The 27,503-nt window shown below is 37.9% G+C and overlaps 2 protein-coding genes across 4 annotated transcripts in view; one reads left to right on the plus strand and one right to left on the minus strand.

The window, feature by feature from the left end:
• Positions 1-18,459, minus strand: part of Mtrf1 (mitochondrial translation release factor 1) — a 50,060-nt gene extending 31,601 nt beyond the window's left edge. For 2 of the 3 annotated variants that reach the window (XM_023700201.1, XM_023700202.1), the window contains exons 1-5: positions 18,391-18,459; positions 15,495-15,917; positions 7,425-7,516; positions 5,359-5,440; positions 786-893 (exon numbers count right to left, since the gene is read on the minus strand). In XM_023700201.1, coding sequence (XP_023555969.1) covers positions 786-893; positions 5,359-5,440; positions 7,425-7,516; positions 15,495-15,909 — 697 coding nt within the window. In that variant the 5' untranslated portion in view covers positions 15,910-15,917; positions 18,391-18,459. Of the gene's footprint in view, positions 1-785; positions 894-5,358; positions 5,441-7,424; positions 7,517-15,494; positions 15,918-18,354 lie in introns of all 3 variants that reach the window. The other variant, XM_004640260.2, reaches the window with a different exon arrangement.
• A 240-nt stretch (positions 18,460-18,699) lies between these two features.
• Naa16 (N(alpha)-acetyltransferase 16, NatA auxiliary subunit) overlaps positions 18,700-27,503 on the plus strand; it is a 250,544-nt gene continuing 241,740 nt past the window's right edge. Inside the window, 1 exon segment of the mRNA XM_004640322.1 lies at positions 18,700-18,754. Coding sequence (XP_004640379.1) covers positions 18,700-18,754 — 55 coding nt within the window.

Below are 27,503 nucleotides of genomic sequence, written 5' to 3' on the forward strand. Positions count from 1 at the left end.
ATATGGTTTGTCCTACTAGTGAAAAAATCTAAGTATGTCATACCACTGAGATACATCTCCAACCCTTTTCATATTATATTTTGAGACACAGTCTTGCAAAGTTACCCAAGTGAAACTTAAAATTACAAATCTACAGCCTTGACCTCACAAGTGCTGGAATTACAGATGCACATTACTGTGCCTGGCTCACACTTGCCTGTTTAAAGGTTTAAGGTCGTATACTATTCGTCAATGTTTATATACTGTATACATTTTATTAGCTCACTTTCAGTGGACATTTCCTCAAAATAAAGACAAATAATTGCCCTTTTTGCACTCCCATACAAATTTAATATATCATTGGCTACTTAGTTTAATTGATAAACTTTCTGGTTGTACTATATAAATGATAGTTCTTTCATAGTGAAAAGAACTTTACTACATCACATACTCCTTCTTAGGATGAGGCATCTCTCCTTTCTGGTCTCTCTTCCAGTTAAGAACTTTGCTATACTATGTCACTATGATTGATAAACCTATGTCAACATGTTCAATAAATATAAAACCAAATGTTTTGAACAATGGGGCAGCCAGGCTTGATGGTACATGTCTGTGATCCCAGAACTCAAGAAGGACTACCATGAGTTCAAGGCCAGCCCAGGCTGCATAGTAAGACCTTGACTCAAAAACCAAAAAAACAAACAAACAAAAAAACCCCAAAAGAATGGGGCAATGTGGTTCCAATATAGATTGAGATAAAATAATTTTCATTATCTTTATGCACAAAAATATTCAAATATGCCTACCATAATCTGCTGGTGTATAATTCAGAAGTTCAAATTTCCAGTGCTTATAGCATGAATAATTCTGATACATGTCAAATATTTCTCGGGTAAACTGTTGGCAGATATCGCCTAAAAGACACATAAAGCATTCAGTTAGCACAAATATCTAAGGCAGCCATCTATGAGCACAAGTCTCTTAGGCAAGGATCATTTCCCAAGACACTTTTAAAGACAAACATACTTTTAAAGTTACAGACTGTAACCCTGTGCCACCATTTGAGAACTCAGGCAGACTCTGGGTGGCCCATGGGATTTTGGTGAGCTGCAACCTAGGAGTCCCCAGCACATAGGCACAGGGGTAGTGCTGGCCTCAAATCCAACCATCTGAGAACTTAGGAGGACTCCAGGAAGCTGCAGGATACTGGTAAATCTAGCCTGTGCCCACTACCTGCATAGAAGCTCTGTTAAGCTGCCAACCAGTCGTTCACACCAGTAGTAAGAGCCTTGATGAGTTCTACCCAATCCCTGCCCCACGGTAGCAGGAACCTTTCTGATCCATGCTGCACTGCTCTCCCACCACTGCTCAGCCAGGTGATCATTGGGAGCTTCAAAAATTCCAAAACCAGGCTGGGGAGATGGCGCAGTAGAAATAAGCGCTTCCCTGGCAAGTGCAAGGGCCTGAGTTCAATCCCTGGTTCTGAAAAAAAAAAAAAAAAAAAAAAAAAAAATCCAAAACCCAGGAGGAAAAGGTGAAAATCTCAATCCTCCAGCCCACCCAGAACAAGTCTAATAGACAAAGACATAGAAGAGATATCAAAGAGATAAATCAACTAGGCAAAAAGTCAGCAAAGATATCAAACAAACCAAACTTGTGAAGAAATGGACTTAATAGACCTTTGCGTAGTGTTTCATCCAGCAATGACAGAATATACATTCTATTCAGCTGCATACGGGATATTCTCCAAAATAGACCATATACTAGCACACAGAGCACTCTTAAGTAAATACAAAGGAATGGAAATTATCCCATGCACACTATCTAACCACAGTGCACAGAACCTGGTAATTATTGATAAAAGAAACCACAGAAACACCATAAACACATGGAAATTAAATAACAACCTCCTAAATAACCAGTTTAGGTCACAGATAAAATTAAAGAAATTGAAAAATATTTACATTCAAACCAAAATGTAGATACAATTTACCGAAACCTATGGGATACAATGAAATCTGTTTTAAGGTGAAAATTTATAGCATTAAATTCACACCTTAGGAAAACAAAACAAACCCAAAATAAACGTTCTTATCTTGTACCTCAAGCTCACAGAAAATGAAGAACAAAGTCCAAAGCCCAAAGAAGGCAGGAAATTAATGCAACAGAATCGAAGAAAGCAATACAAAGAATAAATGAACCAAAGAGTTCGTTCTTTGAAAGAATAAATACAATTGATAATCCCTTAGCCAACCCAATCAAAAAAAGGAAAGAAAAAACCCAAATTCATGCAATAAGAAATGAAAAGGGCAAAATCACTACAGACCCTATAGAAATTCAGAAGATCATCAATACCTACTTTCAAAATCTTTACTTTCACAGGATGGAAAGCATAGGAAAATGGACAGTTTCCTAGATACACATGAAATGCCAAAGCTGAGTCAAGAAGATATACAAACTCTGAATAACCCAATAACGGGAAATGAAATTGAAAATGTAACTTAAAACCTACCAACAAAGAAAAGCCAAGGTCCTGAGAAGTCACAGCTGAATTCTACAAGAAATATAGAGAAGATTTAATGCTAACTATTCTCAAACTCTTCAGTGAAATTGAAAGAGGAACAATTCTTCCAAATTCATTCCTGGTGCCAAGCATTATTTTGATACCAAAACCAGAGAAAGATCCAACTAAAAAAGAGAACTAAAATGAGAGAAAGAGAGAGAGATAGAGGGAAAGAAAGAGAGGCAGAAGGAGAGAGAGGGAGGGAGAGGGAGGGAGGGAGAGGGAGATGGAGGAAGGGAGGAGAGAGGTAGAGGGAAAGAGAGAGAGAGAGAGAGAGAGAGAGAGAGAGAGAGAGAGAGAGAGAGAGACCGAGACCGACAGACACAGCGACAGCACACTGCAAGCCAATCTCCCGAATGAACACAGATGCATAAATCCTCAATAAAATACTAGCAACAGGATTCATCCCAGGAATGCAGAGATGGTTCAATATATGCAGATGGATAAATTGAGCCAAAGACAAAAACCACATGATCATCAGAAAAAACTTTGACAAAGTCTTACACTGATTCATGATAAAAATCCTACAGAATATCAGAACAGATGGTCTATATCTTAGCTTGATAAAAGCCATCTATGAGAAACCAACAGCCAATATAATACTAAATGGGAAAAAACCTGAAAGTTCACTTGAAAATGAGAACAAGACAAGGATGTCTACTGTATCCACTCCTATGCAATATACTTCTAGAAATATTTGTCACAGCAATTAGGCAAGAGAGAGAAATAAAAGGAATAAGGATTGAGAAAGTAGTACAATTATCACTATTTGCAGATGACATGATTCTCTACATAAAAGACCCTAAAAACTTCACCACGAGACTTGTAGATTTAATCAGCAAATTCAGTAACATATCAGGATACTAAAAAATCATTAGAATTTTTGTACACAACAGTGAATACCCTGAAGAGAAATTAGGGAAACCATGCCTTTCACAACATCCAAAATATGATAATACTTAGGAATCTATCTCACGAAGAAACAAAAAAGATTCATACAGTGAAAATTACAGTACTCTGAGAAATAGACTGAAGAGGATTTCAGAAAATGGAAAGATAGTTCTTGCTCCTGGATAGGAAGAACCAATATTGTGAAAATGCCATACCCTCAAAATTGTTATACAGATTCAACACAATGCCATTTAATTTCAATACCATTAGTATACCTTGCAGAGCTAGAGTAAACATTCCTAAAATTCATCTGGAACCAGAAGAGACCCAGAATATTAAAAAAACATCCTGGGCAACAAAGGAAAGGTAAGAGGCATCAAAATCCCTGACCCAAAATTATGCTATAAAGCTATTGTGATAAAATCAACACGGTACTAGTATAAAGACAGACCCAAGGATCAATGGAACAAATTAGAAGATGCAGACACAGCTATAAACATGGAGCTACCTTATCTTTGACAAGGGAATCAAACATGTTCACTGCCTCTTTAATAAATGGTGCTGGAAAAAATGGCTTTCCACATGCTTAAGGCTAAACTTTGACCCATGTCTATCACCATGCACCAAACTACAGTCAAAATGGATCAAAGATTTAAACATTAAAACAGAAACATAAATCTTCTGGGGATGCAAGTAGGTAGAATTCTTAAAGACACAGGGGTAGGTAGAGACATCATGAACAAAAACTAAATTCCATGGGAAATAGTTCAAAGAATCAACAATTGGGTTCTCATCTTTCTGAAAAGTTTCTGCACTTCAAAAGAAATTACCAATAAAGTAAAAAGAAAACCAACAAACTGGGCAAAAATTATAGCCAACCACCCTTCTGACAAAGGCCTTCTATCTAGCCATATAACGAATTTAAAGAAAATCAGGCTCTCAAAATTCAAAGACCCAATCCAAAAATGGACATTACAAATGGCAATATATGAAAAAATGGTCAACATCATTGGTCATTAGAGAACTGCAAAGTAAAACAACATTGAGGTTCCATCTCACCCCAGAAAGAATGGCTATCATCAAGAAGTCAACAAATGCTGGAGGGGCTGTGGGGAAAAAGGAACACTTCTCCACTGCTGGTGGGAGTTCAGACTGGTACAACCAATATGGAAATCAGTGTGGAGATTCCTCACAAAGCTAGGATTGAAGGTCCCATTTAACCTAGCTATTCCCTTAGTGGATATTTTTCCAGAAATTATTCACCTAGTGGATATTTTTTCTATTTTATAGCTGAATAATACTTAATTGTATAAAAACACCACATCTTCTTTATACATTCCTCAGCTGATGGGCATTTGGGATGTTTTTAAAATTTAGTTATCATAAATTGTGCTGTTATGAATATGTCATTAGCTATGACAACTGTACTGTGGATTTCTGTGGGTCTATGGAAAGGAATCTTTAATCCTTAATTTGTTGTCTTCTTTTTTCAATTCTTTTTACTTTTTCTCCTCTTACTTTCTTTTATTCTTTTCTTTCTTCTTCCAATTTGTATGCATATATCTGATAATATGAAAAACTAATTTGAAGACAACAGTACACAATACAACAATACTGTGAAATGCATATTATTTTGTTTAGTGAAACTGTCTATCATTTGTAACTTTTGTTTTAATACTACTTTGTACTGTCTTTAAAAAACATAAATAAATAAGTGAATAAATAAAGTTACAGTAGCTGGGTGTGGATTACATGCTTGTAATCCCTCCACTCAAAGAGGCTGAGGCAGGAGGATTGCCATGAGTTTGAGGTCAGCCTGAATTACACAGCAAGACCCTATCTTAAAAAAAAAAATAGTTACAGTATACCAAATTAAGTAAAATGTGAGTAAATTTTAAATGTGACAATAAAACTACTTGACCCACCTCCAGTAGTTCTTCCGGATGTCACCTCTAAAATAACATCATTTTTGTCATATTTTTCCTTTGGCAACAAACTCTCATAAAGCTAGAAAAGAGGAGAAGAAAACAGCTTTGGTGCATAGATTTTCCTTGGTAAACCATCATTACTTTAACTTAATTAAAAGTTCTGAATGATTTATAGATTTTCTTTGGTATGTTATTGTTAATGAAACTTAGAAAAGCCCTGAAAGTATTTTTTAAAAATCAGTAATAAACAAAATCACATAGTGAAGTTACTCCTAAATCTACAATAAGAAGTAAAAACCAATAAGATTAAAATAGCTTATCAGTTTCTGAAGTTATTTATCTATCTTCTACAATGCTTAAAGTTATTTTAATTTCCTAAAATGCAATTTAGATCAAAATTCAGTGTCCTATTCAATTTTCTTCATATTTTGCTACTTACAGTTTTTTCATCTAATGAGTGAAGCAAAGCTTTCAAATTTTCATTTTAAAGAAATGAACACCTTTAACATATAATGGTGTATTTTTCTCTGCAACAATTCATGGGAGGTGACATGCTATGCTTTGCCTTTTTAGTGGGGTTACTCTATTTAAAGATTATGTTGGGGGCTGGTGAGATGGCTCAGTGGTCTAAAGCACCTACTTAAAACAAGCTAAGCAAAGCACAGGGACCGCGGTTCAATCCCCAGCACCACATGCTAGCCAGCCCTACCCCTTGGTGGGCTGAGCTGGCCACACACACACACACACACACACACACATAAATATTAAAAATAAATAAAGAAAAATAATTAAAAAAAATAAAAATAAAGATTATGTTGAAGACTCCTAAGCAAAGGCTCAAATAGTTTCTCAGGCAAAAGGGATTCCTTATAAAGAATGGAATTAAAATTCCCCTTAAAAAAGGAAGCAATTCCTTTATTATTAAAAGGTCTTTCAGGGATGGGGAGATAGCTCAGTAGAATAAGCTCTTTCTTGGGCCTGAGTTCAATCCCCGGTTCCGCCAAAATAAATAAATAGTCTTTCAAACAAACTTTTCAAAGAAGGTTTCAAAAAACTTTTTGTTTTTCAAATAAAAAGTACTTATGTGTCATTACTCTCCCTACTGCCAGATTCTGAAATACTCTATCTCTATTAAAAATAATACAGTCTGTGGAACAGAATATTAGATTAAGAGTCAGACATCTTTTATCTCTGATTAACCTTTGATACTGATAACCTATACTTAACCCCTCCTGACCTCAAAAAGCTCCCTTCCTGGATTCCAATGGTAAGGAAGCTGAAGGTAAGATGATGGCAAATACACCAAAAGGAAACATGGAACACAGTACCATGTTCCTCACTGCCTTTGTAGCCAAACTATCCAATAAACTAGAAGGAAGAGATCACTATTGAAGGAAAAAGTCTGCTTGTGTGGGAAATAACAGTTGGTACTAACAGAGTATCATGGACCTTGAGAAACCCCAGAACACCAAAGGCTTGCTAGACCTAATTAAGGACTTGAATTAACTGTCTCTACATCCCTCGGTTCATTCCATTCTATCCATAGTGCACATTTTCAATCCTTAGTTAACAATCACCATGAACCTATCCTGTACCCTTATACCACTGAAAAACTTCCAACTCTTCCCTGTGGCAACTACAGTTTTTCCCCAACATGTGTCTTCTTGCCTGGAAAGGGAAAAGATTCAGCTTAGAAATTTTATTTCCCTTTTTTTTTCTTTTTGCTCTTGGAGTCTCTGCACCATCATGGTCATAATCATCACCATCATCATCATTATTGTGGTACCACAGATGGAACTAAGGAGTTGCACTTGCCAGCAAGTGCTTACACTGCTGAGCTATCTCCCCATTGAGTCTTTGCTTTATTTATCCACTGCAAGATTTTCAACATCACTCTGCAGCAAATTACTACACAAAGCCCAACTAATTACTTATTATGTTATTTCCCAAACACTTCACAAACCAGTGTTTGGGAAATAACTTGAGCAGCAAAGTATAGTCTAGCAGGAAAAGTATTCCTTCATATTAGCAGTACTGAGATTAGTCTACTTCCTAGAACATACCTCCCCATAGAGTGTGTTGATTTTTTGATCAATGGTGTCCCTTTCTTCTAATGCAAGCTCCTGTAACTGCTTTTCCTCTTGTTCATTTAGACCTAAAAACCAGCAACAGGAATAATGGCAGTTTTTAATTATTTATATAGAGAGAAAGTCTTAAAATAGCTACCTCATCTTTACCCAGTAAGTTTTATTTTAGTTTGGAAACCAAGGGATAATATAAAAGAACAATTATAATACTTGGAGACTGTCACTTCACAAGCCCTCCCAAAAGACTTACTTGAATGTCTGTAAGTAATTCTAGAAAGTGATTGATCATATAAGTTTTTTAAAAAGAACTGGCTATAAACCCAAATAACCTAAGTTTTAAAGCAAGTTGGGATGATCACTTCCTGTCTGAAGAGATTCACAATTCAGTACTCTATCATGTGGATCCAATATCATTAGAACCTCTATTTGCTCAAAAATATTCACTCTTGGAATCTTTTTTTTTTTTTTTTTTTTTTTAATGTATTTGATACAGGGTCTGCAGGGTCTCACTATGTAGAATGGACTCATAGTGATCCTTCTGTTTACAGCCTCAAAAGTGCTGGGATTACAGGTGTATGCCACCACATCTAGTCTTTTTTTTTTTTTCTTTTTCTTTATTACTATGCTGAATACAGTCTGTAGCATGCAGTACCTATTCAAATAAAGTTTGTTTAATTGGTTGGCTTTAGGCTTGATTATTTAGCTGAGCTCTTTGCAGTCTAAGACTAATTTGGAATGCTTTCAGGCTTATACTTGCCAATACAATTTCCTTGCCTCATCTGAATCTCCTTAAAAGATGATTAATTGATAAAAATCAACACGTTAGTTAACAAGAAATTGATAGCAGAATTAGTAACAGTCCCATAGACCACAGCTTTTCCTCCCGTGGTTTCTACTCAGCTTCTCCCAAGATCTACACTGGGTATAAATGGCTCTGTGGGCTGCATACATCAGGGTGACTGGTGCTTATGGCCTTCCCCTGCCTGCAGCCTGACTAGGCACAAATGCTGAGTCCTTATGAGGGCAGGAATTGGATAGAGCAAATAGTGAGGCAGAAATTGCAGTATACATTTACATTCTTACAAAACATTAAAAAGCTTTAAAGTGCAGTAGAAAATTGCACCACTGAAACATGAGGAACATTGAGAACTGTGCCCCTGCTGCGTTCAGTCTCCCATATATCACTGCTGCTTCTCTCAGGCCCCTCCAGCTCCCCGTCGCCCCAACACGCCCGTGCCTTTGTGATTCCTGTGAAAATGCTAAAGCAGTAAGGGATGGTGAGGCAGTTCAGTTCCACAAAGCTTGGCCTCTGTGCTCGTAGCCTGTGTGCATTTCCTCTCACTTCATTATTCAGATTAAAGAAATATTTCACAATTTTTTTTCAGGCAAATCACATGCAACTCCCACATAGACCCATCATTATAATCCTATGACTTTGTTCAAAGAAAGACTTTCCAAACTGTGCCTATTATCACTCCTCTGAGGGCTGCTCTCAGGAGCTCTCCTGACAACTTTCTCCCTCCTTCGCCTCATCTTGAAGTGATTGTAGGGCATCTGTGTTGGGAGCATTCTCAACCACACCACACCTAGTCTTAATCACAGTCTCAGTGCACCCTGGGGGTGGGGCTGGCAATGCATACCAGCAGAAGCTTTAGTCCACTGAGCTATCTGGCCAGCCCAGAATCTCTTGATATATTCATATCTAGCACAGTTTTAAAAACACTGGATCAAATAAATTACACTTTTGTAACCTGTACTTCATGGAAACAATGTTCTTTTTTTCTTTTTTCTTTCTTTTCTTTTTAGATAGGGTCTTGCTGTGTAGTTATGGCCAACCTTAAGCATGCGTCTGAGGCTGGCCTCAAACTTGCAGTGATCCTCCTGTCTCATCCTCCTAAGTGCTGGTACTGTAGGTGTCTGCTATCATGCCTGGCTCATATCTTTTCAAAAACAAAATTAAATCATGGAACTCTAGCAAAATAAGATAATGAGGGGGCCGGGGATATGGCTCAGTAGAATAAGTGCTTGCCTGGTAAGCACAGGGCCTGAGTTCAATCCCCAGTTCCACCAAAAAAAAAAAAAAAAAAAAAATGATACAGTGGCCAAGTATGGTGATCACTGACTCTACTGCACTAAACAACTATCACATGTCAGTGATAACTACTGAAAATTGAAACAGAATTTTTTTATTCTTAGTAATTATAAGGAAGAGAACAGAAATGAAGAATAAAACAGTTACAAAGGAAAGAAGGTGCTTTATAAACTTTCTGTACTCAGAGAAGTCATCAGTCTGGTAGGGTTTTGTGCCTTACTCATGCTTTTAATATAGCATTTAATACTTGCTCTGTGCTAGACACTCTCCTAGTTGCCAAGGACACAATGACTAATGGAATGTGGTTCCAAGCCTCATGTGGCTCAGTCGAGGAAAGATGGGCACATACACATAATTACAATATATGATAAGGGAAGCACCAGTATGTCAGGGGGCACCAATGTGGGGGCCTAACCCAGAGTTTAGAACTTTAGGTCTGGCTCCTGGCTAAGGTACTGCAAGAGATACAAAACTGAGTAAGACTCAGGTATTTGAGGAACAGACAGTGAAGTTAGAGGCAAAGGCTACCACAATTACTGAAAGAATTACAACACAAAACACAGAAAAGTAACTATACTTGTTTTAAGAAAGAGATTGAAGGGCCAGGCAAATAGCTCAGCAGATTAAAGTACCTACAAGCAGGTGCTGGGACTGGGGTTTGATCCTGGGGGCCCCGCCCCTGGGGCACAGCTGAGACAGCAATTAAGACTGGGCGTGGTGGCATGTGCCTGTAATCCCAGCTCTTGGGAGGCTATAAACAGGCGGATCACAATGAATCCAATCTAGTAGTGAGACCCTGAACACCCTGTAGACCCTTCCCTAAAAATACAAAAAAAAGAGAAAGATCTAAGTCAAAGTATGATTTATAAGCTAAATTTTGTAAGAGTACTGATTTTTTTTTTTTTTTTTTGTGGAACCGGGGATTGAACTCAGGCCCCTGTGTTTGCCAGGGAAGCGCTTATTCCACTGAGCCATCTCCCCAGCCCCAAGAGTACTGATTTTTAATAAGGTGAAATGGATGAACAAAGACTCAGACGGTAAAGAGTAGGTATGTTCTGGGAAGGGTAAACTATCTATTTTGACTAGAAGACAGAAGATGCAAAGAGAATATACTATACAAACAAGTTAGTCACTCACCAGAAGTTTTAAGTGACAAATACAAAAATCGCTATGAACAAAGGGAACTACCAAATTTTTTAGGTGAGTAATAAGATTAAGACTGCACCTGGGGCTGGGGAGATAGCTCAGTGACACAAGCACCTGTTAAGTGTAAGGTTCTGAGTTTGATCTCCCGTACCAAAAAGAAAGATTGTACCTGGCCTAAGCCAGTCATGGTGGTACATAGTGTGACTTTAAGGTCAGCCTGAACTGCTTATTTAGATTGTCTCAATAAAACAGAACAGAACAAAACAACTGGTGTAGAAATACTGGAGGTGAGACTAAAAGTTAGAAATTGATTTTACTCATCTAGGTTAAAATACAATGAAGATACAAATTAGTGGGGTGCCTCTCTCTCGAGGCAAATTTGAGTATTTTCAATTCTGCTTAATAAACTGTAATGCTTCTCACATGTTTTAAAAATTCACCCAATGCTGCGTTGGCCCTGCCCCTAGGGTGCACTGAGCCTGGGACGAAGTCTAGGCGTGGCACATGCCTATAATCCCAGCGCTGGGGAGACTTAAGGATCACTGAGTCTGAGGTGTGTAGTGAGACCCTGTACCAAATACAAAAAAATGAAAAAAAGAAAATTCTTTTTCTGTGTTAGAAGTCAGTGAACCTGTAACCTGCCAAAAGGTGATATAAGTCCAGGTTTCCCCTCTCCACTTTGAGGAACCCCTTCAGACTCTATATGGTGACATTCCCTTTCACTAGCTAGCTCTGGGAGGTAAAGAGGCATCAAGACTATGACAAAAAATGACATAATTTAAAATCGAGGTGCTGAGGAGATAGCTTGGGGCCTAAGCACCTGCCTGCTAAGTACAGGGCCCTGGGTTTGATCTCTGGGACCACATGCCATGTTGACCATGTGCCACACAGGCCACCAAGACCAGATGTGGTACCGCACGCCTATAGTCCCAGCTCTGGAAAGGCTGAGCCAGGTGGATCACTACGAGTCTGAGCTACGTAGCAAGATCCTATACCAAATAAATAAATAAATAAATAACAATTTTTAATTCATACTTCTAAGGCTACAACTTTAAAGCACAACACTACCCAAGGTACCCAATATCTGTACTCCATGTTCTTGTTTATTGTTCTTTTTGTCCATGCCCAACATAACTAAAAGTCCCTTTTTTATTTTTGGTACCAGGAATCAAACTCAGGACCCTGCTCTTGCCAGGCAGGTGCTTGTGCTGATGAGCTATATCCCTGGGACAACTAAAATTCCTTAAAGAACTTTTAAGTCCCAAATTAGCTGATAAGGTAAAGGGCAGAAACCTGACCTTAGAGAAACAGATTTAAAGGTTACAAAGAATGTTTTTAGGCCAACATCTGAGATCATCTATCCTAAATAAATAAAACAAACAAAAACCAGGCTGCTTTTCCCTTCTAAACTAAGATGAAATTTCCTACAAATTCACAAATTCCACAGATTTCCACACTCCCTCCTCCAAAAAAATCAAATTTCCGGCTTTGAGTGTGTGTTTTCAATTTTGCCTAATACAACTCTGTATGGCTCTCAAAAAAAAAAAAACAAAAAAAACAAAAAAAAAACACAGATAGACTAGAAGGGGACTCATACTCATGCAAGACAAACTATGGAGATAGACCTACTGCACTTGACTCATCACGCAGTGGGTAAGAGCAGAGACTTTGGATTCTCATTGCCTGGCTTCAAATCCTTGCTCCTCCTAGATAGATGGCTCAGCAACCTTTGATAATTTAATCTCTTAGTTTCATCTATAAAATGAGGATAAAGGTAACAATTCCTACTTCAGAGATTATTATGAACATTCAAAAGATAATATTTGTAAAGTATTTAGCTTAAAGTCTGGCATGTAGTAAAACTTAATAAATATAGCTATTACCATAATTAGAAAAACAGAATTGTGAAGCTAATGAAACCTTTTGAAATGACCTAATCCAACCTATTAATATTACGTATGGTACAACCATGCCTGAAAGAGATCATGTCATCTTAATTAGAAATCACTTATTATCCTCCTACATATGTGCAACTTTCTCAAAACTAAAATTTTAAGTGGCATTATGCAATAGTAAAAAATATTTTCAATAAGCCAACAGGAGAAATTTGTACCACTGAAAAAGAACAGGAACAAGTAAGGTTTTGGACATCTAAGATTTTACAGGTATACTAGTGAGCCAGCCTTGACATCACTCATACTTCTAAGGTTTAATGAAACAGGGTGGAACATAAAGTATAGAAGCTAAAAGTCAACAGCAAAATCTGTGTCAGTGTTCAATCCTACCTTAGTCTATAATATTTCTCTTAATTTCTGTATATTTTGAAGATCTTTTCAAGAGAAAAAATGTTGAAGCAATACTAAATTAAGAAACAACTAAAATTAAAAATTACAATAAAACTAGCTAAACGGATGCACCTTGAGACCATAAAGTGAAATAAATCACATATATGTGTAAATGCATTTGTTCCTGTGATGTGAGAAACCCAAAGGGTCAATAAGGGCCAAAATGTATAACAGATATTGTGAAATAGGAAGAAAATGTTCAAATGGGGAGGGGAATTAGTGGGGAAGAGTGGGGAAGGAAGGAAAGGAAAGGAAAAAAAAAATAAGAAGGAAAAAGTAGAAACAAAAGTTTTGTAAATAAGGAGGGAAAGGGGTTGAAAGGAGGATAAGAGAATAGGAAAAAAATAGTTATATCATGAACAGGCACAAACTCCCTATAATGAATTCACATTCAAGTATACCTAAAATGTACCAATAAACTTAATTAAAAATTACAATAAAGTTACCTCATAAAAATGAATACATTGCATACAAAGTCTTCAATGTGAAGACTAAGAATACAAAACACTTGTAAGAAAAGTAAGTGTAAACCTTTGTTGACTTTGTATGGCAGTATTTTCTTTCATATGACCCACCAAAGCTCAGAAATCTGTGGATCTCAGACATCCTTAGCAGGGCACTGAAGAACTATCACAATATATTAGATTGTGTGACACTCTATGCTATAAACTAAATGCTGAAAATGTAGCTGAGCTCACACTCTTCCCTCTATCTGGGATGCCCTTTCTTGTTTTACTAATACAAAAAATTATTCTTCAAAGTCTATTCCAACCATCTCTGACTCCCTTCATGGAGCCACTTTGAGTGCTTGGTTTATGTTGTATATCCAGTACCTGTTACACTGCCTTTCACTTCCATGTGGTATGTATCCCAAATTAGATGGTAAGCTCAAGGCTTACTCATTTCTTTTCACGTTGTTTTCTGTACAACATCTGTATATAGTAAATCCTCTGTGAATGTTGGATGAATAAATAACTAAATTAATGACTGAACTAATTATACCACATCTTTAGAGTAAGTCACTTCAATTAAGACATCTGATATGTAAAAACTATTTTAGACACTTCCATTTTGAAATCCTAGGCTGGTCATATATATACATATAAATATCAATAGAGATATTTTGGTTTTGGCATGATACTAAGGATTGTGCCCAGGGGCACTCTACTACTTAGCCATATCCTAGCCCTTTTCATTTTTCACTTTGAAAGAGGGTCTTGCTAAGTTGCTTCGGCAAGATTCAAACTTGTGATTCTCCTGTCTTAGCATTCCTTAGGGCTGGGGTTCTAGGTGCCTACCATTTGCATGTCTCCTTTTTTTTTGTACTGGGAATTGAACTCAGGACCTTGTACTTGCCAGGCAGGTACTATGCAGTTGAGATATATCTCCACAGATGTCTACCACTGACTATCTGACCAGATATTCATATTTTGGGAGATTATAGATCTGAAAATTATTGAATACCTCTTTGGTACTATGTAAACGTCTAAAGAATGGGACCCTTGTTTGAGTAAAGATTCTTTGTTCAAAGTAACAGTACAGACACTTAGGCTTTCATCATAGTAACTAAAATAATTCAACAGGTTCTAAGAAATCTGTCAGCTGTTCTAGAAAATTCTTCAAGCCACTAAACGTACAAATTTTAAGGGCTAGGCATTTATCTCAGGGGTAGAATACATGGCATGTAAAAGGCCCTCAATTCAATCTCCAGTATTGAAAATAAAAAAAGTTTACAAGAATATAAATTCCAAATAATATAAAACTACAATTAAAATAAGTTATTAAAGAGTAACTTTTAAGGGGTTGGGGAGATAGCTCAGTAGACTAAGCGCTTGTTTGGCAAGCGCAAGAGCCTGAGTTCAATCCCCAGTTCTTCAAAAAAAAAAAGAATAAGATCTTTAAGATCTAGCACCTAAACTTCTACCACATGGCGCTATCTGCTATGAAGCTGTCACCACAGCCAAAACTGTGAGATACATAAACCTCTTTTCTTAACAAAAGGTGATATAAATATGAAGCTATATAAATCTTTATTTGTGCTTCCTCTAATGTGCAATTTCACCTAGGAGGCTTCCACTTGCTCCCTTAAAATTCTGTGCCTTCCTATCATATTGCATGCAAGCATGTCAAGTAATACTTAAATATACTCTTTGCTATAAGCTTTTTGATAGGATAGGAACTGTATTTCCATATTCCTGGTATGCAGCACAGTGCTTAGTATAGATCTGCTCAATAAATTAAAACTTCTGATAAGATCAACATCAAATCCTCTAAAGTCATGAACATTTTTGCAAGTGCCATGAGGAGCCTAGTTTTGCATTGATCTTTATTAGTTGAAATATGCTAAACACCCTAAGTATAATAGCCCAGTTCTTGTTAAGTATTGAGGTTATTACTTATAAGGTTTTTAAAAGACAAGATTCAATAAAGTTTTAACTTAGAAAGTCACAATCTTTTACCTACTTTTGCACATTGATTCTAATTCTTCAACTGCTTGTTCAGCTTTCTGAATTTCTTGATAAATGGCTGCAAGTGGCGCCAACTCAGCATGCCTTTGGGTCATATCCCTTCGGTCTGCTTCATCCACAGGGATCTCCTGCAGAGACTGACCAAGTGTTTGGTACTCTTTAGTTAGGTCTTCCATATATTTCTGAAATGTTTTATGCTTCCAGATCATCCTGGTATCTCGATGACAGTATTTCCTGGACCAATTACTTAAAATATAGTGGAGAATGTAATTATCATTTTGTCCAAGAACACACAGCCTTGTTTTAAGATGTAGCTGTTTAAATTGATAAGAATGGACATAGCTGTGACACCAGGGATGAACATTCAGGGATGGATGTCTAAAAAGCCAAACATATAGGTGACGATTCATCTCAACATCTGAAATAAAACAAACACAATTTGAAGAAAAAAATTGATTTTGAAGATATATATTGCATAATAAAGCTAGAAGGAGTTTCAAATAAAACTTTAGTTCACTACATTAGCTCCAAACAGTCCTAAAATTCAATAATCCACAGAATTCAAACCTCTGAATAATGTATTAAAATAGCATGTAAAGCACATAATTAAGAGCAAAAGAAAAGAGTAATTTAAAAATGTATCAATGGAATGGACTAAATCAGCTATTTTTTGGAAAGTATCCAGAATCTAGAACTAAGTGTATAAATATTTGAAAGGCATAATTAATTGTGCAGACTTTAGTTGGTTCACGGTTACAAATTTCTAAAGCTTGAAGGAATATTGGTTATCAGCTTCTTCAATTCTTTTAGTTTAGGTATCTAGCTGTTTAATGAAATCATGTAACTTAAGACTATTCATCACTGTAGAGAGGAAAAAGCTGGAATTAGAATGCAGGTTGCCTATCCTAAGATTGGTGCTTTTCATTCTCAACTGTGCAAAAAATTCTTTCAAATATTCTTCCCTTTTGTCTGAGATCCTAAAAGAAGAAAACTACTAACAGAAAGAAGTAGGTCTGGTGAAAAAAAGACAATCACAGTTGTACAGTATTAAATGTAGAAAAATACAAAATAAATTTTCAATTATTTTTCCAAAAATTGTACAACATATGGAAAGTATATACAGTATTTTTCAAAAGAACATTAAAAAATGAACATGCTGCTGAGCTGTAAAAGGCTCAAGTCAACAACTTCTGACAATTACCAGCTCTGCTGATAACCCACTACCATTATGGACTACTGGAGTATACTGGGTTATTTTGCTGAATTCAAGTACCTATTGAACTGGCATCAAGTATGAAAAGGTCTTTTAAAGACTTTCAAATACAGCTTCTCTAACAGCAATGGAACTCCCATCTCTGATAAAAAACAAAAAAGGGGGATAAAAATGAAGGACTATTTTGTAGTGAAAAAAATACATATGTATGTACAAAGTAGGATAGATATACAGCTACTTTCTCTTAGTTCAATGAGAAGAAAGGTTTGTACTAATATTGTTTGGACAAGATATGTCTGCATCTTGTACTCTAAATAACTACTATGAAGACAACATTATGCAATATATTAATTATTTTAACTGTCCAACTAACCTGTTTTGAAACTGTTTCATTGCTATTTTTTATTAAGATAAATAAAAATAAAAAACATGAACATGCCAAATATTAACGAAATGATCTCTATTTGTGGGATTATTTTGCTTGCTTTATATTTTTTCTGCTTGTCCAAGATGTTTAATCAAATAAAGCATACTACTTTCATAATTTTTTTTTATTTACACCAACGGTGAGTAGACAGCTTTCCAGTCTTGCTAACATAGTAGCATTCTCTCTTTTTTTTTTTTTAAGTTTTATTGATAAACAGATAGCAATGAGACAGTTTCAAATCCAATCATAAGTACAGTTTCAACAAATAATACACTGCATATATTCTTCTTAGTGGTTAATTGCTGTACAAGAAGTGGACTTGTGCTTTCATAATTTTTTGTAAAGTTACTTTAAAAATTACAGATTAATTGAAATTGGCTGTGTATAATAGCTATCTGTTCTCCTCCCCTCAAATAGAGATCATCAAAAGCTAAGTACGCAATGGCTTTATTGAATCAGAAAGGGAAAATTTCTAACTAGTTGGCTTCTAAAATTGTGAGATTCAAAGTTGAAATAATCAGCCGTTACTATCTCCAGCTAGGAGGTGCGTTTCATATTAGCTTTCATTTGATCTAAACCTGCTAATTTAGCAGTATTGCTTAGGAACTAAAATATATATTGGAAAGGTCTCCTAAATATTCAACGTTTGCAGGCTTGCACCGATCGATTTAACGTACTGTATCATATTTGGAAACGGACTGTAGAAGAATGCACCACGGGGCCCAGGAGACGGCTCTGCAGAATAAGCGCTTCCCTGGCAAGCGCTAGGGCTTGAGTTCAACCCCCGGTTCCGGAAAAAAAAAAGTACCAAAATCCAGCAGCTATGTTCATCTTTAATCTCAAGCACACCAAAGGTGTATCCACTTCATAGTGAACACAATAAAAGATTGTCAGATTTTTGTTACAATATTTCTAGCTAAAAATTTCCATCTTAAGAACAGCAGAATAATGCTCAAGGTCATAAGGGTTAATTTTAAGGGAAAAACCCAAGACGTTTACTTTCTAGGGTTATCTACATCTACGAAGCGCAAGACTTCTCTAGTTCTCAAGATAGCTGCGCTATCTTAAGAGCAATTCTCAGGGATTGCAAGTCAGAAGCGACAGTTAAGTCTAAGTGCAGCTCGTGCATTACATCACACTAAATCATAGACGCACACAAAGACGGTAAATGGGAAAGTAAAGCTCTTTTAAGATCTACGAAAGAACTGTGAATACCTAAGAAAAAGAAAAAGCGACGTTAGCTTTCCTTACTGAAGTCGGAACTTTCTTCTGCACGCTACATTTCAGCCCCGCCCAGCCGCGGCCACTTCCACTTCCGGGGTCACGCCCTCCAGTTCAATGCGCGTGCGCCGGCTCCGCCCCCACACCCTCCCCAGTGTTTGGTCTTGCGCATTTGCACCGTCGAGCTAGGATGAAAAGAATGAAAACGCGAGGGAGAAATGCTCTTGAAGCGAGTTTTTTTCATCAGGAGCGGGAGCCAACAACTTGTGTTTCAATGATGGGAGGAACTGAGGGACAGAATGGAAAGAAGCTCTTCTCCTAATAGCTTTCCAAGGAATTATGGGAGTTGTCGCTTATCCTACAGTGAGGTCTTCACTGCCCCCTCTACCTACAGGTACAGTACTTACGAATCCAGAAGAGATTCTCTCTTCTCATGAAGAGATCGAGATTACAGATGAAGTTACAAGAAAGTGCCATGTATTAGGATCCCCGAAGGCAGTAGTTTATGGGTTCTTTTTTGTTTTTGTTTTTTTAGTAATGAGGGCTTTAATTGCAGTATTTTTTGGGTGCTATGGCTTGAGCAAATACCCAAATGATTGGCGGAAACTATCAATTTATATTTTAAGAGTCATATCTCAAGTTAGAAAATATTAGAGTTTATGTTACACGCACATATGGAATGTGGGCTCCCAACAACCAAAGTTTATAAACCACCAGTTAAATAAAAAACAGTTCACGGAAAATAAAGCATTGCCTTACATTAAATATTCAGTGGGGTGTAGCCCACGCCTTGAGACATCCCACTATGTAAAAACTGGTAATGTGAGGCTCAAATATATTGTAGAAAAAATAAAGCACATTGTTACCCAGTAATTTAATACAATTCAAATTCTCTCTAAAGAGGAAAAGGACTGGAAAAGCACAGATTATTCTGTTATATTCTTATAAACCTTTTTTTTTCTAAAAGAAACACTATGAAGGATGAGATGACAGCATCTCATGTATGCATACTGCTTTTTTTTTTCTGTTTTATTGAGACAGGATCTCACTTTGCAGTTCAGGCTGGCCTTGAGCTCACTTCATAGCTCATGTTGGTCTCAAACTTGCTATGATCTTCCTGGCTCAGCCTCTAAGGTGCTGGGATTACAGGCATACGCCACCATGCCCAGCTCAAATATTTTTTATATTGAAAAAAAAAAAAAAAAAAAAAAAAAGCTAAGAAATACGCCACCTGGTGGCCTTATTGAAACTAGATCATGCGCAATTTTCAGGATCCAGGACAATTAGGGGAGCCTTGAAAAGTCAAACTGTCCATTCACTCTTTAAGAAACAAAAACAGGCGAAAGACCAACTGATGGGCAGGGGAGATGGCTCAGTGGAAAAAGCGCTTCCCTGGCAAACTCAACGGTCTGAGTTGAGTCCCTGGTTCTGCCAAAGGAAAAAAAAAAAGAAAGGCCAACTGATCCTGAAAGCTAACCCTTTCCCCTTAAACTAGCATAAGCCTAGCTTAAGGTCAGATTTTAACAAGATCATTTAATGTTTTTTCTCCTGTAATTTTATTTCTACCTGTCACTCAGTACCATGCCACATATTTTTCTTAGATCATTTCCTTAAGATTTGAATTGTATATGTTCAAATTTTCATTTCACTAAGTTCAAGTTTGAACCAGGGATTGAACTCAGGCCCTTGTGCTTGCCAGACAAGCACTTATTCTACTGAGACATCTCCCCAGTCCCTGAAATGTTCTTTCTAAGCACTAAAACATTTCACAATTTAAGTCCAGAGTCGTTTACATTAAAAAAAAAAAAGTGGTTTACATTGAGAAAAATGTCTTTTTTTCTTTATAATGAAAAATGTCCAACATATTAAATAGATACATGAGCCATATGCCCACGAACCAGTCTTATCAGTTGTCAACTGTTTCACCTACCTTCCTCATTTTCCTTTTCCCTATCTCAACTGATGTATTTTGAAATACAGAGCATCATAGCTTTTTATCTGTATTTTAGTATGTATCTTCAAAAGATAGAGTTTAAATATTAACACCCCCAAAGGTTGAGTTTCTTAATGTTTTCCAAGAGTCACTCAGTATTCTAACTTTTCTAATTGTGTTTTCTTGTTTTGTCATCCCCCCACCTTCCCTTCCTGTCTGTATTCCATTCCCTTCTCTTTCCTTTCTGCCCTCATTCCTTCTGTCCTAGCAGTTACATCAGATTTCAAGAAGATGCATACATCACAATTTGTTATATTTTTTGTTTCTTTTAATCTATAGGCCTTTCTACCTTGTATATGTTGAAGGAATTGGATCTTTACCCTGAGCAGTTTCACCCAGTCAAAATTTTTCTAGATTTATGATATGTTTATCATGTGTTCTTTGTTCCCAGTATTTCCTATGAACTTGTCTAGAAGCGTAATCAGATTCAGATTTAATGGGTTGTTTTGGGGTTTTTTGCAAAACAACTCCATAAGTGGATTGGATACTTTAGGTACAAAATATCTAGTTAAGTCTATTATTGACCTACTTATTTTTTAAAATGGGATCTTGCTATGTAACAGAGGCTGGACTCAAACTGACACACCTACTTTGGTCTCCTGAATGCTGGGTTTAAATGTATGTGCCATCAAGCCTGACTTCATTGTGTCTTTTGGTGATGTTTTTATCTATAAACGAAATTGTCCTCAACAAATGTTAGCCTTGGCTTTGCAATTTTCAAGAAGAAAAATAAAAACTTTGTCAAAGTAGAAATGCAATTAAATTGATATCTTGTTGTAGTGTATTTATAACTGGTGGTCAACTTATTCTACCCAGCTGAGTTAAACTAGCATGGTGCTGGATGTGGGAGGCCCACCTGAGGAGTGCTGCCAGCAGCATAAAGGCAGAACAGGAAGAGCTGCCAGGACGCTGTTAGGGATGCTATTTGGAGAAGGTGTTGGAGCAGTTGGAAGCTGCTAATTCTCTTTGAGCTGTTCTGCTGGAGGACCTTATCATGCCAGCTTTCCTGATGAATTTTGGAGGATCTTTGGTCTTCATCTTATCACTTCCTGGCTCCGGAGGAGAAGATAGTGCTCAGCCTCATGGAGAAGCTTGTCACATTGGCTTTCCTGATGGGAACACTGCTTTCCTCATCGCCGGAGGAGCTTGGGACCTCCCTGTTGCTGAGGATGGTTGTAGGGAGCTCTGGTGCTAGCCATGAGCTTTGCTTCCTGACTCCAGTTCAGATCCCTCAGCCTGCTAGCATAGATCCTTCATCCCACTGGCATAGACATTCTAGCTTCTACCACTGACCTTTGGGCCTTTCCAGCACAGATATGTGAAGTACGGTCCAGGCTGTCAGCTGGAGTCTTTAGTGTTCATGTGTGTGGAGAGATTTCCTGCACTTCTTGTATGTTTATCTTGGGTGATTCATTGTGAAATACTATTAAAAATGTGTCCTGTATTATATTGTTCCCTTTAAGAATCCCAAACCACACTTGCTCTCTAAACATCTCTAATATATTCAAATTCTCTTTTAAGCTTATCTTTTTTTTTAGCTACATAGCAGTTATCTGCAACTTCCAAAATTATACATGCTGTAAAAGAGTATTTGTAATTCAAAAAACAATGTCTCTGATTATTTAAGTTTTTTTTTTATTTAAGATTTTAACAGTAGCTTACTTAGTGGGTATATTTGACCTAAACTGAACATTTCTTAGGCAAATGTGACCAACAATGATGTGAAGCTATTTATATCCATTTATATACATGTATTGTAAATATCTACATATTTTACTGGAGAAATACTGATATTAGGTTATAGAATCCTCCTCCACACACTGTTGAGGGTTTTATGCAATGTAGCAATTCACCTCTTTAAATCCAAATGTAGCATTTACCTCTTTAAATCCAAAATATTCTGAATTTTGTGCTCTTACTATGTAGCCTAGAGTGGCATTGAATTTGCTGTTATCTTCCTACCTCTGTGTGCTGAGTGCTGGGATTATAGCCTTTTATTTTTAATATTTATGATTTGTATTTGTTTGTGTTGCAGCGCCGGTGATCAAATCCAGGACTCTGCACATCCAAAGCAAATAGTCTACTACATAAAATACAGGCAACAAGATATGGTGGTGTATCCCTGTAATCCCACTGCTCCAGAGGCTGAGACATGAGAGTTGCTGCCAGTTCTAGGCCAATTGGGGCCGTGTATTAAGGTCAAGGTCAAGCTAGACTCCTATAAGAGGCTGTCTCAAAAGCAAAACAAAACACTATGCTACATGCCTACTCTGTATTATGAATTTTGAAACACATTTATTCCCAAGTGTTTCAGATAAGATATTGTGAACTGTAAGAAAAATACAGTAGCTAACATTTGTTGAGTGTTCATTATCATGAAAGGATTTTGCTATATTATTAGGTTTGTATAAAGATCGTTTGATAAAGATCATGAATCATTCCCTCCCTCCCAACAGCCACACTACAAGGTGTGGAATCTGTGAATGTGTCACCTTATGTAGCAGAAGGGACTTTACTGCAGTGATTATTTCATGGTGAGATTACCCTGTATGATTGGTGGATCCAGTGAAGTCACCAGGATCCTTCCAAGAGACATGTAGGAGAGTTAGATTTACACTATGAGGCACAGCAAAGGAGGATCATGAGCCTTGGAATAAGGTAGCTTGGAAAAGCTATAATAGGTGAAGCAATAGATTCCCTCCTAGAGACTCCAAAAGGAATGTTGCCTGCTGACACATTTCATACTTCTGACCTCCAGAACTGCAAGCTAATACATTTGAGTTGTTTTAGTTTGTATAAGCTACTAAATTTTGGATAAAAACACAGATGCTCTTGGAAGCCCTGCAGATAATGAAGTGACAGTGGCTGTCCAAAGATCCATGGGTGGTCTGAGCAACAGCTTTGACAATAGGAATGGATCATATATCAACTATTGTTAATCATCTATCCTTGGTTTGAAAATCTGTAGCATGTGTGTTGTTGCGTGTTGCCCTGTTTCGGAATTTCATTCTTGATTTTGTTTTTACTTTTTAAAATAAAATTAAAAAAAAAAGGTTTGCAAAGCAGTAGTTTAGCATAGTGATTAAACAGATGGACTTTGGTGGAATAGCCTTTTTAGTTTTGTAACTTGGTGCAAATTTCTTTATTTTTAGCTTTGAGGATTGAATACAGATTGAGTTGCAGACAATGGAGGGAGACACTGAAAGTTTTGAGAACAAATGTTGGAAGTGATCCCGTGCTTAGTTTTGTGTGTGTGTGTTTTTTGGTGGGGGTTATGGGTGGGGGATGGGTGGGGGTGAGAATCTAAACTCAGGACTTATGCTTGCCAGGCAGGTACCATGCCCCTGAGCTAAATCCCCCCTCCAAAGTTTTAATAACCTGTTTTGAGTTTCCAATGGGAAACACTGGTTTGGAAACAATGTGTAAAATGAAAAGGAGAGCCCAGAAGCAGGAATGCTTTTGGAATACAGATGGTTCCTGACTCAATCGATCATCAGTTAATTTTTCCAATTTTATGATGGTGCAAAAACAACATGCTTTCAAGAGGAAAACCCCTTTAAATTTTGATTTTTCCTAGATAGGGATATACAGTGCAGTTTGATCCTCTTTTATGAAGCGGGGCAGCTGTCATATATGATAGGATTATTGGACCCCAACTCCACAGTATGTTGAAGATTTCGTTTGCTTGTTTGTTTAGACAGGGTCTTACTATGTAGTTCAAGCTGACCTTGAACTCACTATGTAGTTCTGGCTGGCCTGAAACTCATGGTAATCCTCCTGCCTCAGCCTCCTGAATGCTAGGATTACAGTGTTAAGGACTTTTTGGATAAAATGGAAATGGATAATAGGAAAAGATAGGAACATACCAGGTCTAGAATCTAAAGACCTTGATAACTTGAATGTGGAAATAAGAAAGTCAGTAGTGATTATAAAATTTTGAAGTCAACATACAAGAGTACACTTATTAACAAAAATAGAGAAGTCAAGACTTGGACTGGTTTGATAGGATGATAAATTTTAAGTGTTGAAGTAGGAAATACTTGTAAGCTGTCCAATTAAACATATTTAAAAAACAACTGGGAATGAAAGCAAAGTGATCAAAGACTTGAAACTGGAAACAGATTTGAAATCATCTATTTGGTGACAGTAACAGAAAACATGGGAGAATTTATCAATTTTGTAGGGGCAATAGCTCAGTAGAATAAGTGATTGCCTGGCAAGCACAGAGTCCTGAGTTCAATCCCTTGTAAAAAAAAAAAAAAAAAAAATCAATTTTGTGTGTGCTGCTCTAGCACATAGCAGGTGTTCAGTGAATGTTTCCTTGCCATTTTAAAAAATAAAGACAAATTATCTAGACAAATTAACTTACATTTAGAAGATAGAAGGAGTTAATTGAGGTTTCCAAGGATGACCAGTAAGCCAGGCAAGAGAATACTCTACAGTCTTCATGACCTAAAGAGAACTTATGAGGGAAAAAGTAGTCTACTGGAGGTGAAGGACACATACACTGAGAAAAATTTTTGGAATTGGCCAATCCTAAAATATAAGTTTACAAGGGTAATTTTTTCTGTATATTTGTTCTTTTGTTTTGGTTCTGGTCTTGGGGTTTGGACCCTTAGCCATTGTGCTGAGCTTACTTTTAAAACAGAGTCTTGCTAAATCACCAAGTGGCTCAGGCTGGACTTGATCTGCAGTCCTCCTGTGTCAGCCCCCTGAAATGCTGGGATTGTAGGTATACCACAATGCCTGGCTGAGGACAGACATGTTTTGACTCACAAAGACTGCCTATAACATTGTAGGTCCTCCACATTAATCATGAAAGAAATGAATTGGTGATGTTTTTAGGAAACATTTCAGACTATCTGAGCAAAAAGCCACATTTTATATAACATATGCCACTTTTTCAGGAGTCACTATTTTTCTTGTCTCTTTTCCCCAGGTTATGAGTGCCTTTTTAGAAAAAGAAATCCAGTCATGTCACTTTCCTGTTGAACATACCTTCATAATATGCTATGGAATTTATGATATGATATGCTATGGCTGGTGACCAAGCCCAGAGACCCAGCCCAATCCCAGGCTGGTAAGTGTGTGGGAGAGCTTCTGTGCTCCCGTGCACCCACTGGACCCCAGCTATGGCTGGTTTGAGTACTGTTTGTTTCCCCAGTGTTGGTATGCTGGAAGTTTAGGCCCCAGAATAGTAATGTTGAAATGTGGGTCCTTTAAGAGGCAGGACCCAATGGGAGGTGCCTGGGTCATGATTTAGGAATTGAAGAGTTTTTTAGAGCAAGTGAGTGAGGTGTTAGAGGAAGATTAGCCCTTTCCAGTTCTTTTGCTTCCTCTCTTAACCATGTGAACTTCTCTCATGCCAGGACTCCTGCCATATATACTGCCATGAGCCCCCGCCCACAGCTGATGCTCTTAGACGCCCAGACTCTTGACCTAAATAAGCCTTTTTCTTATAATTTGCAGATGACAAACCCTACACAAACTGACTTTTGTTTTGTTTTGTTTTTGAGACTGAGTCTCATTTTTGAGACCTAGTCCTAAACTCAGGCCCGGTGAGTGTGTGGGAGAGCTTCCCACTACCCTGCGCCAGCGGGACCTACTACTGGGCCCAGCCCAGGAGCAGCGTGGGTGAGACCCTCTTCCACCCCCTTGGGACGCCCCTCACCACTCCGCAGCACCTCCCCCAGCCCGCCCACCGAGTAGGAATTTCTGACGCCTTCCGGGAACCCCCAGACTCAGTCCTAGCCTAGGCCCAGTGAGTGTGTGGGAGAGCTTCCCGCTACCCTGCGCCAGCAGGACCTACTACTGATTCCAGCCTAGGCGCAGCATGGGTGAAACCCTCTTCCACCCCCTTGGGACGCACCCCATCAATCCATAATACCCCCACACACCCCGCACACAGGGTAGGAATTTCTGCCGCTTTCCGGGAACCCTCAGATCCAGTCCTAGCCCAGGCCCAGTGAGTGTGTGGGAGAGCTTCCTGCTACCCTGCGCCAGCAGGACCTACTACTGATTCCAGCCTAGGCGCAGCATGGGTGAAACCCTCTTCCACCCCCTTGGGACGCACCCCATCAATCCATAATACCCCCACACACCCCGCACACAGGGTAGGAATTTCTGCCGCTTTCCGGGAACCCTCAGATCCAGTCCTAGCCCAGGCCCAGTGAGTGTGTGGGAGAGCTGCCTTTACCCCTACTCCACCTTGTCCCCTCCAGGCTCAGCTCAGGCCTGGCATACAGGCCTGGGGTGAAACCCTGCAGCTGCAATCCCTGCAGAGAGTGTAAAGGATAGAACCACCCAGCTAGTTCAGAAGCAGAACATCTTGCCAGAGGGGCACAACAGGTTCACCCCCAAGGGCAGCAACAGGAAGGAGCTGAGCACAGCAGCCAGACCCAAGCCAGGAACAGCTGGATAAATCCAAACTTTGTAGATCTGCACCTGAACTTCAGTACATGCTACGGTTATAACTGCAAAGATCTACAACAAAGGTCAGAAGACAGTGCTACACAAAATGATGAGAAGGAACAAAATGCAACCTCAGAACCCAAACCCACCCATAACAAGTGCAGAGGACACTAACACAGAACAAATTGGGAATCACACAGCTGAAAGCAATGAATCAACAGATTCTGAAATAAAGAAACAGCTGCAGAAAGGTATAGAGGAACTCAGATTGGAAATAAAAAAAGAAATCCCTGAATTAATAACATCTGCAGTAAAGAATCAAATGCAGAAACATACAGAGGAAACCCAATGACCACTCAGAACAAGTGCAGAGGACACTAGCTCGGCTCAAATGCATGAATTAATAGTGTCAATAGTAAATAAGCAACAGCAGAAAGTTATAGAGGAGCTCAGAGCACAATTCTTTTTTGAAATAAAAAAATAATTCTCAGAACTCATAGCATCTGAAGTAAAGAAGCAAATACAGAAACATAGGGAGGAAACCCAATCTGAAAAAAGAAACACTGCAGTAAAAGAATTTATAACTGCTTCTAAAGAAGATATTGATAAAAAAAAAAAAATAGAAGAGATTAGAAAAATGATGGATTCCTTGAATGAGCCATACAGGAAAAAAATAAATCGCATGAAGCAGAGTTAAAGAGATATAGAGGAAATTAAAGTCTCAATCACAAGCTTGCAA

This window comes from Octodon degus, unplaced genomic scaffold (assembly GCF_000260255.1).
Source record: "Octodon degus isolate 3935 unplaced genomic scaffold, OctDeg1.0 scaffold00122, whole genome shotgun sequence".
Lineage (NCBI taxonomy): Eukaryota > Metazoa > Chordata > Mammalia > Rodentia > Octodontidae > Octodon > Octodon degus.